Raw genomic sequence first — 12878 nt, 5'->3', positions numbered from 1 at the left:
AGTCTTTGCTCTCTCTCTCTCTCAACTCTTCCAGGACTCTAGGCTTTGTAATTTCCCACTTCTCTCAGTCTGAACTGAGCTTATTTGCCACCCACCTAAGGAGTCTGTCTTGGGTCCTAATTCCCATAGCAATGAACTCAGCTTCCTCTCCTCCTCTGTATCTTCCTCATGCTCTGCCGAGGATCTAAGATTCTTGTGTTTACTGGCCTTCTGTGGCCTTTCCCCATTTTAAATTCTCCTAATGGAGACAGAAAAATATCCTTAATCCACACCATGAAAAGTTTTCAGAATAAGAATGGGTCACAGATGACCTCACCAGCCAGCCTCCCTGTCCTCTTCCCCTTCTATTCTGCCCTCTTCACCCTCACTGGGCTCTGTTTTGTTCTTTAGAAAACACTAATTTCTCTCTTGCCTTGTGGTCTTTGACATGCCATTTCCTCTGACAGAATCATACTCTACAATGCAATCTCTCACTCCCACTATCTCCTAGTAAACTCCACTTTGTCCTTCAAAATTCAGTTTGGGCATTACTTCCTCTAGGTAACCTTCCTGATCCCCCTAAATAGGTTAGATCCCTGCACTAAATGCTCTCAGGTAACCCTGTACTTTCCTTTTGTATCCATTATCATACCTGTGATCATACGATTATTTTAAAAATGGTAACTATTGTCCATGTCCTAAATAGACTCCAGGTTGCCTGAGTCCACAAGCCAGGGACTGAAACTGCATACACAGACATTCTAAATCTGCTCTCCAGACAGTTAGCTGATACTACCTTGTCATGAAATTATTTGCATATATGTGGAAGCACACGCCAGGAACCTAAATCCCATTATGCTAGACCCCCTGCAGTGATGGACATATAATAAATGTTCATAGAATGAATGCATAGAGACATGGATATCAATGAAGCTCTCATAAAAGGGAGAGGTGTCAGCTTGGCAGTGATTTTTTGAGAACAGATATAAAACATAGCAAGTGTGGAAGAGTATAGCTACCTATTATTTCCCTCACTTCTGTGTTTTTGTTTCTCCTTCCCAGGAGGCACTATATTAGTGCATCCTCTTCTAGCTACTAAAAACTGTGTTCGTTTTCTATTGCTGTGTAACAAATTCCCACAGGGAGCCTAAAACAATACACATTTATTATCTCACAACTTTTGTGAGCCAGGAGTGTGGGCACAGCTTAGATGGGTCTTCTGCTGAATGGTACAATCAAAGCATTACCAAGAGTAGGGTCTTGTTAGAGTCTTGGCTAGGGAAGGATCTGTTTTCACGCTTCCTCAGACTGTTGTCGGTAGTTATTTCCTTGCAGAGGTAAGTTTCATGGTAGCTTAACTTTTCAAAGTAAGATTTGAGAGGGGAGAGGAAAGGAGAAAGAGGTTCTAGCCAGCTGATTGCTATACTCTCTTGTAATTACATGCACATAATTGTGGGAAGAACTTCATCCTTTCCACATTTCATTGATTAGAAGCAAGGTAACACTCAAGGGAGGGGACTATACAAAGGTGTGAATATCAGAAGTCAGAGATCATGGGTTTCTTAAGAATCTATGTACCACAAACCACAATCTTGTAAGACAAGAGGAGATAGATAGATAGATATCTCCCATGGAGGAGACTATTTACTGATACGGTAACTTTTCAACCAAGGTTCATCAGCTGATACCATTCTCCAAAACCAAACTGAATACCAAGATTCATTCAGTAAGAAAGATAGTTTTTTTCTCCCTGGGCTTCTGAGGATCTGCCGCCATCATGAATGACATAGTAATTATCTGGACCAGGAAGTTCATAACCAACCAGTTACTTAAGAGGAAACAAATGGTCATTGATGTTCTTCACCCTGGGAAAGCAACAGTACCTAAGACAGAAATTCGAGAAAAGTTAGCCAAAATGTACAAGACCACACCAGATGTCATATTTGTGTTTGGATTCAGAACCCATTTTGGAGATGGCAAGACAACTGGCTTTGGCATGATTTACGATTCCTTGGATCATGGGAAGAAAAATGAACCCAAACATAGTCTGGCAAGACACAGCCTGTATGAAAAGAAAAAGACCTCAAGAAAACAGCGAAAGGAACACAAGAACACAATGAAGAAAGTCAGTGGGACTGTGAAGGCAAATGTTGGGGCTGGCAAAAAGCCAAAGGAGTAAAGATTCTGCAATGACTTTATCTGCAGAGATTGTGTAAATTCTTCATGAGGATTAATAAACTGTAAAAGTTGTAAAGAAAAGAAAGAAGGATTACATATATAACATATACATATGTCAGCATTTGTATGTGTTGTGTCAAAGGGTGCAAGCAGTGGGCAGGAGGAGAGACATTTAAATCAAAGCAAAGAAGGAAGCCAGAGATTGCTCAAAGAGGAAGAGGGATTCTCAGGGATGAAGCAAAGAAAAGGCAGTTCCCAGCAGAGAGGAGCCAATCAGAGCTCTCATGTCACACCCTGGTGCTTTTCAGGGTTCCCCCTGATCCTTAGCTCTGATACTATCCCTATCCCCCCAAAAGCTTTAAATGAAGCCTTTCCCCATCTTACTTTAAAAACATATTCAACCTGGTTTGCACCCTGTCACTGTCCACTATCCCCAGATTGTTGGGAGTCCAGCTGGCTCCAAAGACTAACTTCCCCATCCCCCAAGAAGAGCCGTCCAATGGTGAGCCCTGTTGGCTCACATGATCCTTACCCACCAATCAGAGCCCTGCTGGCTCACATGATCCTTACCCACCAAACAGACTAGCCCTGCTGGCTCACCTAATCCTTACCCTCCAATCAAAAAGCACCCCATGCCAACTGTCAAACCACCCCTGGCTCTATAAATATGCAGAGCTGTTTATCAATAAATGAGCATTTGCTCCCACAACAAGCCTTGCTCGTTCTTTCACAGATTATTTCAGAGTCCCATCCCCATCTTGACTCAAGTAATTCAGAGTACTTGCCAGTAGCCCACTCAGGCCCATGCCTTCATCTCCACAAAGAACACCCTCTGCATCATGGGTGTCTCCTCCCTGACCAAGAAGGTTGGACTCCAATCCCTTCCAGAACTACCAGCAACATGATCTCTAGAGAATGGCTCAGAGTTAAGAGTGGCAATGGGACATTCAGTGGAAGGAAGCCCAGAATTCTCCTTCAGACTTGGGGAAACTATATTTGTTTTTCTTACTGTACTTGACTTAGAAAACTTATCACAGCCCTGATGGATAAAACCAAAGGTCAGATGTAGCCTGGACCAATGCTTCCTCCTCACAGCTGACATTCAGTTTTGTATTTCTAAATCTCACTCTTTTAGTACTTAGTTAAGACTGGTAACTATTTCTAAAAGCAGTCTTTGAACTACCACTACTGCCCATAACATGTCTTGACTACATTTTCATTTTTGATTTTGATATACAGGTTTTGGTTTACATGTCTAAACTTCTACACTGGATGATATGCTTCTTGAGAACAGGGCTCTCCTCTAATAAATCCTTCTCTCTCCCCAAACTCACTGGCTAATCAAATACCCTGTGTCCCTGCGAGTTGTATGAAATTAGATAAGACATTAAAACTTTACGATCCCTCAGTTTCCTCATTATCTTCAACATGATTTCTAAGTTCATTCTAGACCTTGGATTCCAAGAAGAGCTTTTGCTAAGCCAATTCAGAGTGCAAACAAAAGGGGGAATGTTTTCTAACCTATTTTAAGAGAACAAAATGCTTTCAAGTGCTTTAGAGGTATCTATTTTTACACAGATGGAGTCATTAAAATATCAGTGGAACCAGCTGCCACCCGGCAAGTGCTTGGATGTTCTCACTGCAAGCCCTTCTTACCCACCACACTTAGAAAGCCCCTTCTCTCATGCACAGAGCTCTCCTTGAAGTAGGTAACTTCAAAGAGGCAACATGGTGTACTGTCAAGCCCTCAGATCTCTTATCTGAAAAACCAGTAAATGAATCTGATGACATTCAGGAAGTATAAAATAATAGCAAAAGCAGCTCCCACTAAACAGGGCCTTTTCGATTGTGATTGATCTCTTAAGAACATTGCAGTTCTAGTGGGTATGATGGGGAACATCAGTGCTAGCCAGCAGGTCTGGGTTTCAGTCTTTCTTTCCTCTGTTACTTTCTCTCCTTCAGCTTCTGCCTAGATCTGTTCCTCTATCCTAACAATCACGTTGTAGAGAGCAAATGAGGACAGAAGGACATGAAGCAGGCAAGCTCTGTGAGCTGTAAAGAAGTATGCAGATGTTAGCTCTATATTTTAAAGTATCCCATCAATCATATTGTGATTTAAAGAGCACACACAGGCCCAAGTCCCACAAGCCAGCAGTCATAAGGAATTTGGTTAAATTGTGTTAGCACAATTATAAAGTCAAATACATGAGCCATTACTAGATTCTTATGCATGCGCTCTGTGAAACAATCTGGTATAATGTTAATACTATGCCACTAGAGGTAGATAGATCTGAATTTGAATCCCAATTTTATAATTTATTAGTTAGGAATTTGGTAAAAAAAAAATATTTTACCTCTTCTAATCTCAGTTTCCTAATTTGTAAAACATCAAATATGAAAAAAATACTGAATATCTGTGTCCCCTCAAAAATAATACATTTAAGTCCTGTCTCCCAATATCATGTATAGATGGAATCTTTGAGAGGATATTAGGATTAGATGAGGGCCTGAGGGTAGGGCCCTTTGATAGAATTAGTGCCCTTATGAGAAGGACACCAGAGTACTTGCTTTTTTTCTCTATCTTGTGAGAACACAGCAAGCAGGAAGCTGTACTCAAGCCAAGAAGAGAGTCCTCACCAGAATCCTATGATGATGGCACGCCTATCTGGACATCCAATCTCCAGAATTGTGAGAAAATAAATTTCTATGATTAAGCCACCATAGCCTGAGCAGACTAAGACAGCTTACTAGAGTAGAAAATGAACAAAAATGTGGGAAACACCATAATTATTAAAAACCAGAGACTTTAAAACATGAAAATGATTACACACATGCAAGAGGTGGTAAAAGACCAGATGAGACAGTGAGGTCAGTCAGAAATTAACAATGGTGGGATTGCTTCTACCCCAAGACTACAAGGACAAAAGAAGGAAGTATAGTTACAAGGGCCAGAGGCCAGGTCACCCATCAGAGTCTAAAACCACATCAAGCACATAGAGGGAAGCAGGAGATTTAGAGAGGAAGCAGCTCTAACTGTAAACAGAAAGAAAAGGAGAGAAATGCGCTTACTTCTCCTTTTCTCCTAGCCTTCAGACTCCTATCCCCATCTTTCATCATCTACAACCAACAAGTTCAGGTGATATTGGAATCTGGGACTTACAGACAGATGATGACCAGAGCAGGAAGGTGAGGAATGGGTGGGATAGCAAACAGGACAAGGACCAGCACACCCATCTTCCTGCTTTAAATATTAATTAATTGAGAATTAGTATTAATTATGAGATAGTCTATTTCACAAAATAACTACCATAACACTGACTTATAACATGGTTCAGTTACTGACAGATCTTATTATATTAGATACCTTGCGTGTCGTTAGACACTTTCACTTATATAATTTTATTTAATTCCAAATAATTTATTATATTCTCTGTTTTCCTTCTATCTGCTCAGGGATCTTGCCCCTAGCACGTGAGGAGCACCAGCATGTTGACCAGGCTCAGAACTTCAGCCCTTTATCTTGTAGCTAACCTAGCTGCCAGGGGAATGCTGCCATTTGTCCACCAGGAGCCCTATGCTGCAATTAGAGAACCACCTATTAGTCCCTAGAGTGCCCACCCATTAATGCTTCTTAGAGATTGTCCTGCTGTCCTTTGCTGAGGACATCGTTTGAAGATAAGCTCATTATCATCTCCTTTGTGAAGACTAGAAGCCCATTCACTGGCAGAATTAAGTATTTCTTCCTCCAAGTCCGTAACATGCCCTTGGGGCCTAAGATCTAGATTTATCTGTCTGCATATCAGTACAGCAGCAGCCTTTTTACCTGCTAGACCATGAGCTTCCAGCCAGCAGCTCAGGAACCCAGCATCTGGAGGTTGAATCCTGGAAGAAGAGGCTTTACCCAGTGTGGTACAAGAGTCTTGGAGCCTGAGAAACTTAAACCCCAGTCTGATCTCTTCCACTTCCTAGCTGGATATTTGTATAAGCAGATTCATCTTTGATTCTCAGTTTTCTCTATGGCTAAAGTAGAGATTATAAATTAAAAACATCTCTTGATGTTATTTTAAGAATTAAATTAGATAAGCCCTATATAGGTTGCGGGGCAGTAGCAGGTTGTTACCTCAGGCTGAAGTCCCTTCTCTTTCTCTCCTATAACTGCCCTAGATTAGTGAGGCCCAGGAGTCAATGCCAGACCTAGTGTAACAGAGAAGGGCTAGAAAGTAAACATTTAAAGCTTTTGAGGCAAAATATGTCTCTGTCATACATTCTTTTTTTTCATTTTTAATAACCCTCTAAAAATGTAAAAACTATTGAGCAACTTTAAAACTGGTCATTGGGTCATATCTGATCCACTGGCTGCTGATCTCTGTTCTGGTATCACACTTAAAAAGACCACAGGGACTTGCTTGGCTTTTGCCTATTACTGTTCCCTTCCTCCTTTATTACATTTCTTCTTTTTTTTTTTTTCCTTTCATTTTGTCCATGTTCTCTAAATGTTAGAGTTAAGAATCCAAATGTGAAATCAGAGGGACCTGGTACAAACTTTGGCCTCACGGCCAAATGGTTTGGCAACCGTGGGCAAGTTTCTTAGCATCTCATAACCTCTGTTGCAACACCTTGAACATGACTCTATTAAGACCTGCTAGGACCCTGGGGAAGTTAACGAGGACACACATTAAGTGTGTGTCCAAAGTCTTCTGAGTACTGATTGTTAAATTCAAAGGAAATTTACAAACCAGCTCTGAAACCACTGGTCACTCAAAATCAGCCTCAGTGAACATACTTACACCACAGAAATTGGACATCATGGCGACTCAACCCTCCTCCTATTCCTGAGCTGGTTGGTAAATGTTTACAATTCACCACCAAACTGAGCACCCACCCCCATTTCCACTTGCCTCCTTGGGATCTTCCTGCTTCCAGTGTCACACTGCAAGGAATTAATGATATAGCAGGGGAAATCCTGAGACAAGAAAACATGCAGACCTCCCAGAAATTCTCACCTACAATATGGTTCACTGGGCATGCGTGTACTTTGCCACTGTCACGTTTCTCGGGTTCTAACTGGCTACCCACTCGGTTAACACCAGAAAATGTTGAAAAGCATCTGATATCCACAAGGAGGAATCTAGCTATTCCTGTAAATGGCAATAGGAGAAGAGGTGGGTTGCTCTGTGACTTCCAGAAGTGCTGAATGCAGACAGCAAGCAGTGGCGTTGTGAAATTGACAGATTCTGCTAATGAACCCAAGAGGATAAAATGATTCTTGAAAGGGAAACATGGAACTGAAATGAATGGGCATTTCAACCCAGGAGTCTCCTGGGAGATATTATTCTTCCTGACTAGGACATGAACGTTTTAATTATTTTTTATGGTGGAATAAAAAAATTCTTTTTCTTGACTCACGTTTTGAGTTCACTCTTTGACCCATAAATAAAGATGCCAGATTTAAATTCGTTTCAGAAAATCCTTTGTTTTGTTTTATTTTTGTTTCTATTCATTCTGTTTAACAAACTATTGAATCCTCTATCTGAGGGAATTGTGCTTGGCTTCTAGCCACAGGAACCAGAAAGGACAGTGGCTTTAAAACTTGCATAAGAAGTCTAGAGTTAGGCAGCCTAGCATTAACATCTCCACTCCTGTTTTGCTCTAATTGTAGCACAGGGCCTTTATCCCCAATGTTCCCCCTTGGCCCAAGATATGTATCAAAGTTTTATTTACCAAATCCACATTCTAGGCAGGAAGTAGTAGGTGGGGGCAGAGCTGCCTTTGCCTCTTCTGAGACTGTGGGATTCCCAACTAGCAACTTTGGCTTCCGACCACCCTGAGCTTCCAGGGAAACTGGGAAACAGCCCTGAAACTAAACACCCCACCCCCCAAAAAAAGTCAGAGCATGATCACTAAACGAAAAGGAAATATAGAAGAGGTTTTGAGTTATCCAAGCAACAGTGAATATCTACCACAGTGGTATTTTGTTTTCTTTTTAGATATACATGACAGTAGAGTATATTTTGATATATTATACATACATGGAGTATAATTTATTCTAATTAGGATCCCACTACCACAGTGTTCTTTATTCAAATGTCTGTGTATGAAAAAGAGAATCAGAGTTTTTGTGTTTGGAAATATGTGCCAGAGATTAAGATGTATTGCAGCCTCAGAGAATGTACAGCCTAGTCAACAAAACTCACATTCAAGCAAACACACACTCACTCGGAAGCCCATAAAAGATGAAGTCAATAAATGAATTAAAGAAGGAAAAAGAAAGAGCCACAGAAACCCTGTATTAATTCCTGTTGCCAGTATTCCAGAGCCGGGCGGGGGCGGGCCGGGAGGGATTGAAAGTAAAATGTAGAAATCTTCCCAACTTATTTCTACTCTCATTCATATTCTGCTATGTGGAATTATGAGAAAAAAGCATAGCAATGTCATTATCTGTTATATGTATTATAAATGTATTATTTTTGGTGTGTCCTTTAAAAACAAAGATTTGAGATCTGCAGAGAGAGTTATAAAAAGCTATTTTTTTTAAATTGAGAAATAAGACCAGGTATGGTAGTGCATGTTTGTAATCTCAGCAGCTTGGGTAGCTGAGGCAGAAGCATTACAAGTTTGAGGCTAGCCTTAGCAACTTAGTGAGACTCTGTCTCAAAAATAAAAAGACTGGAGATATAGCTCTAATAAAGGGCCCCTAGATTCAATCCCCAGTATCAAAAAATAAAAATTTAAAAATCAAGAAATAAGAGTAAAAAGAAAATCTTTGGGGGGAAAAAGGCAATGAAGAAAACAATTAAGAGATTAAATGTCATGACTTTGTTCCAGTGGAACTGCCTAGTTCCCCTCCTTATTAGCTACAGAACTTTGGAGAAATAATTTGATGCTTCTGTGCTTTAATTACCCCAAATGTAGGATGGAGATTACAAAAATACCTACCTCAGCTAGAAAAATGAGTTTGTGTAGAGAAAATTTAGATCTGTACCTGGCATACAATAAGAGACAAAGGGATTTTCATTATTGTTGTTACTACAGTAAAATAAGTTAAATTCAAGATAGGAACAAAAATCAAAAGATATACCATTAAGTCTTGTTGTAATGTCCTCCTTGTCACTGCAGCTCTGCCACTAAATTCCACTTTCCATTCATCTTTCTGAATGTCAGCAAAATTGGGGTAGCATTGCCTACTCTACAGAGTGGTGATGAGGATCAATGGGACAGTGTCCAGCAACCCAGAAATGCTCATTACCTACTGCCTCTGGTGCAGGACCAGTCCTCTCTTTTACCCTGAACCTCACAGGCATTTCTAGCACAGGTCAGGAAGCCTCAGGCCCAGACTTCGTGGGATTCATCTTTCTCCACATCAAGCCCAACACCTTGACACCTCACAGGAGCCTGGTGGTAGTTGAATGGTGTACATTTGCATTTTTAAAATTTTTTCTCATATTTTTATAGGTGCATTGTAGGTGTTGATAATGGTGGGATTCACTGTTACATATTCATACATGGTTAATATTCCCAAATATTTCCCCTATTCCTCCTCTCCCTTCTCCCCCTGGTTCCTTTCCTCTATGATATCCCTTTAGTTTTCATGAGATTCCATCCCTCCCCTCAACAACTTCCTTTTCCTTTTTCCTCTTTAGCTTCCACATCTGATAGAAAACATATGACCCTTGACTTTCTGAGCTTGGCTTATTTCCTTTAGCACAATGTTCTCAAGATCTATCCATTTTCCTGCAAATTATATAATTTCATTCTTCTTTATGCCTGAATAAAACTCCATTGCATGTGTGTGTGTGTGTGTGTGTGTGTGTGTGTGTATTCATTTCACATTTTCTTCATTCTGATTGAGTATACACTTGATAAAGACAAAATAAAACTACTTTAGAGAAACAATGTGTCCAGGGGTAAGGTCAGGATCAGAAAGGAGATATTGCACAGAGTTCAGGTTGTTACCATGGTTTATCTCATTTCACTTGTCTTTTACAAAAAGTGGGAGTCAGACACCACTTTCTACGTGCTTGGCAAGAGAAGCCTGATTTGAGAAATGCTAGCTCTTCGCTTTTGAGTATAATGCTTAGATTGTATGTCAGCAAAGGATTTTAAGAAAATGGTCCCTTTGAACTTTTTGCCAAGAGAAAACTCAACAATTCAGTCATCAAGTTTACCTTTTTGCTGTTTGGAGCCCAAATAATACCTTGAGAGAGGTTCTTTGTGGTTGTAGTTTCCACTAGCATGTGCTCACAAAGTGGCAGAGGGGCCAGATTTCCCCTTCTCCCATCAGCACAGGAGGTGAAAAGCTCCTGAAGCTCTGGGATTAGGAGAGCCCAGCATGGAGCTATTAGCACCTCCCCCAGAAACTGTTAGCCTTGACCAGAAATGTGATTCATGGCCAGAGTGTCATAGTAATGATAATAACAATAGTTAGTCACTGAGAATTTACCCTACTCCTGGCATGGGGTCAAACAACTTATATATCATCTCATTTAGTCCTCCCAATAGCTACAAGAAGTAGGCAATGTTATTGTCATCATTTTGCAAACAGCAAAAGAGGCTGAGTCTCCTAACCAAGTTCACAGCTAGTTAACTGCCAGAATAGGATTTGGATTTAGGATAGGATTCATTTCATTGCCTGTTGCCTGAATGTCATCACCTATAGATTCTTTTTGAGTGGACAGAATGTATATAGGGAACTCATCAGTTTGCCATGGACTTAATTTTCAGAGGAAAACAGTGAACAGTGTGGCTCAAAGTCCAGGGTGTCCTGGAGTGAGGCAAGTATGGATGGCAGGTGGGGACAAGCTGAGGACCCTGAGCTCAGGCAGAATGTGGAAGCCACCAGGCTGACAATGATGTAGGACCGGGAGGTGCAGGCATTCATTCATTTTGGCAATCCACAAACGTGGTCTATAAATATTGGTGGTATTGGGGGAAATGGTGAGCTGGAGGGAAACACATTGCTTCTCTGCTCGAAAACTTATAGTTGAGTGCTCAGAGACATACTTTTTATGGATCCCTATGAATAACTAAAGGATTATAGCTGTGACAATTGAGGGTTTCAATGGGAATAAACACAATCACCTGACATACACATTATGAAGGACTTCCAACTCTGGGCTTTATGTCTTAGCCATTCAACAGTCCCCACCCCTCATTTTCAAAAGTTTCAGAAGTAAATGTCATTTACTGGGATTTTTTGGTAATATAAAAACTCCAGGAAAACTATACAAGTCATCACTTCTGGAAGAGAGAAAAAGAGTTCTGCATACAGGGTTGCGGGCTGTGTAAACTCTTCACCAATGCAGGCACAAGTTGAAGTCATAAGGAGATACTCATAGGCCCATTACAAGAGAAATACTTAAGAAACCAATGCTGGGAACAACCGTGTCCCTAAAGGCAGCTGAGCATTTGTCCCATTGATCTGATCTCTTCTTACATGTTTTTGGAGGCAGGAAGAAGAGTAGCAATGTCCAGAAATCACATAAATTTGCCTGACCTTGCCTCTGCTGGGTAGATTGTCCAATTCCAAAACACCTACATCCAAATTATTTCAGGCTGTTGCTGTCTGAAAATAGAATTCCGGAGATAAATTGTCTACAACCCCACGATTTAAAATCCTATCAAAAAAGAGGCCTGGAAAAATTACATTGAGTAGCACAAATGGTTTGGGAATCTAGGTCAATCTGTGGATGGAGTGTTTACGGAGCTACTGAAGCACAGAAAGCTTGAGCCTCCAGGCCACCCATAATCCCCCAGCTTTCATCCCTGGGCATCTCTGTAGATCCATGCATCTGACCCTTTCCCTTATCAGAAAATGTCTGATAAGGGAAAAATGTTCATAACCCACTTCAATCTAATGTATGAAATATGATATGTCAAGAGCTTTGTAATGTTGTGAACAACCAATAAAAAAAAAAAAAGGAAAAAAAAAAGAAAATGGCCCTGTATTCTTTGACTTCTCTGAATCTCCCCTTTCTGCTGTGCGTCACACATCTTGGGAAGGTATCATCATATTACCTCCCATGTAAGTGGTATCCTCTGACACTGGACAGTGCCACCAACACTGCCTTCCTCAGTGACCTGCTTAATCCTGGCTCTTATAAGTGGAGGCTTTCCCCACTCCCACCCCCACTCTTCAAAGCTGTTTTTTTTATTCTGCTCTCCTCAAATTTCATGCACCTGTGCCCTTGCACCTTTGACTTTGTATTATATTTCACTAAGAAAATTCAAGTAGACACTAAACAAAGAACTCCCTCTTCTTCCTATCTCCAAACTCCTAACCTGTCTGCACCAGGGGTGCCATTTCCCCTCATCTTAGTTTGAGTAGAAGCTCCCTGCTCCTAGTAAAGGTAATACCAGTTTTTGCCCTGGATCTGAGCTCTTCTCCTGGAAACTTCTCTTATAATTATCCCTTTTCTTTTCTGCAGTATGGGTCTTTCCCTCTCTACAAATTTATTATAATCAGTGTATATGCATGCTCTAGTATCCCTATCTCAAAACAAATAACAACAGCGAAAAAAAAAAATCCCAATCTCACATTCCCTCCTTTGTACAGCAAACTTCCTCAAAGAGCAGATGCTTGTTACTTTTCCTAGTGCTCCCCACACATTGAATCTTGCCCATTGCAATAGGGCTTCAATCCTACCACTCTGCTAAGCCTGCTCTTATGGAGATCAACAATGATCTCCATGTTGCTAAACTCACAGATTACTTGTCTATTTTTA

General features: G+C 40.7%; 2 protein-coding genes across 4 annotated transcripts in view; one reads left to right on the top strand and one right to left on the bottom strand.

The window, feature by feature from the left end:
• LOC144377167 (uncharacterized) overlaps positions 1–12878 on the bottom strand; it is a 309888-nt gene that overhangs the window by 198870 nt on the left and 98140 nt on the right. The window lies entirely within an intron of this gene.
• On the top strand, positions 1757–2176 carry LOC101962144 (small ribosomal subunit protein eS24). Its single transcript, XM_040286793.2, has one exon. It carries the CDS (start codon positions 1757–1759, stop codon positions 2156–2158), a length of 402 nt encoding a protein of 133 aa, XP_040142727.2. The 3' UTR covers positions 2159–2176.

Source organism: Ictidomys tridecemlineatus, chromosome 4 (assembly GCF_052094955.1).
Source record: "Ictidomys tridecemlineatus isolate mIctTri1 chromosome 4, mIctTri1.hap1, whole genome shotgun sequence".
NCBI lineage: Eukaryota > Metazoa > Chordata > Mammalia > Rodentia > Sciuridae > Ictidomys > Ictidomys tridecemlineatus.
The sequence above is the reverse complement of the archived record's forward strand: the minus strand, read 5'-3'. Positions and strand labels throughout refer to the sequence as shown.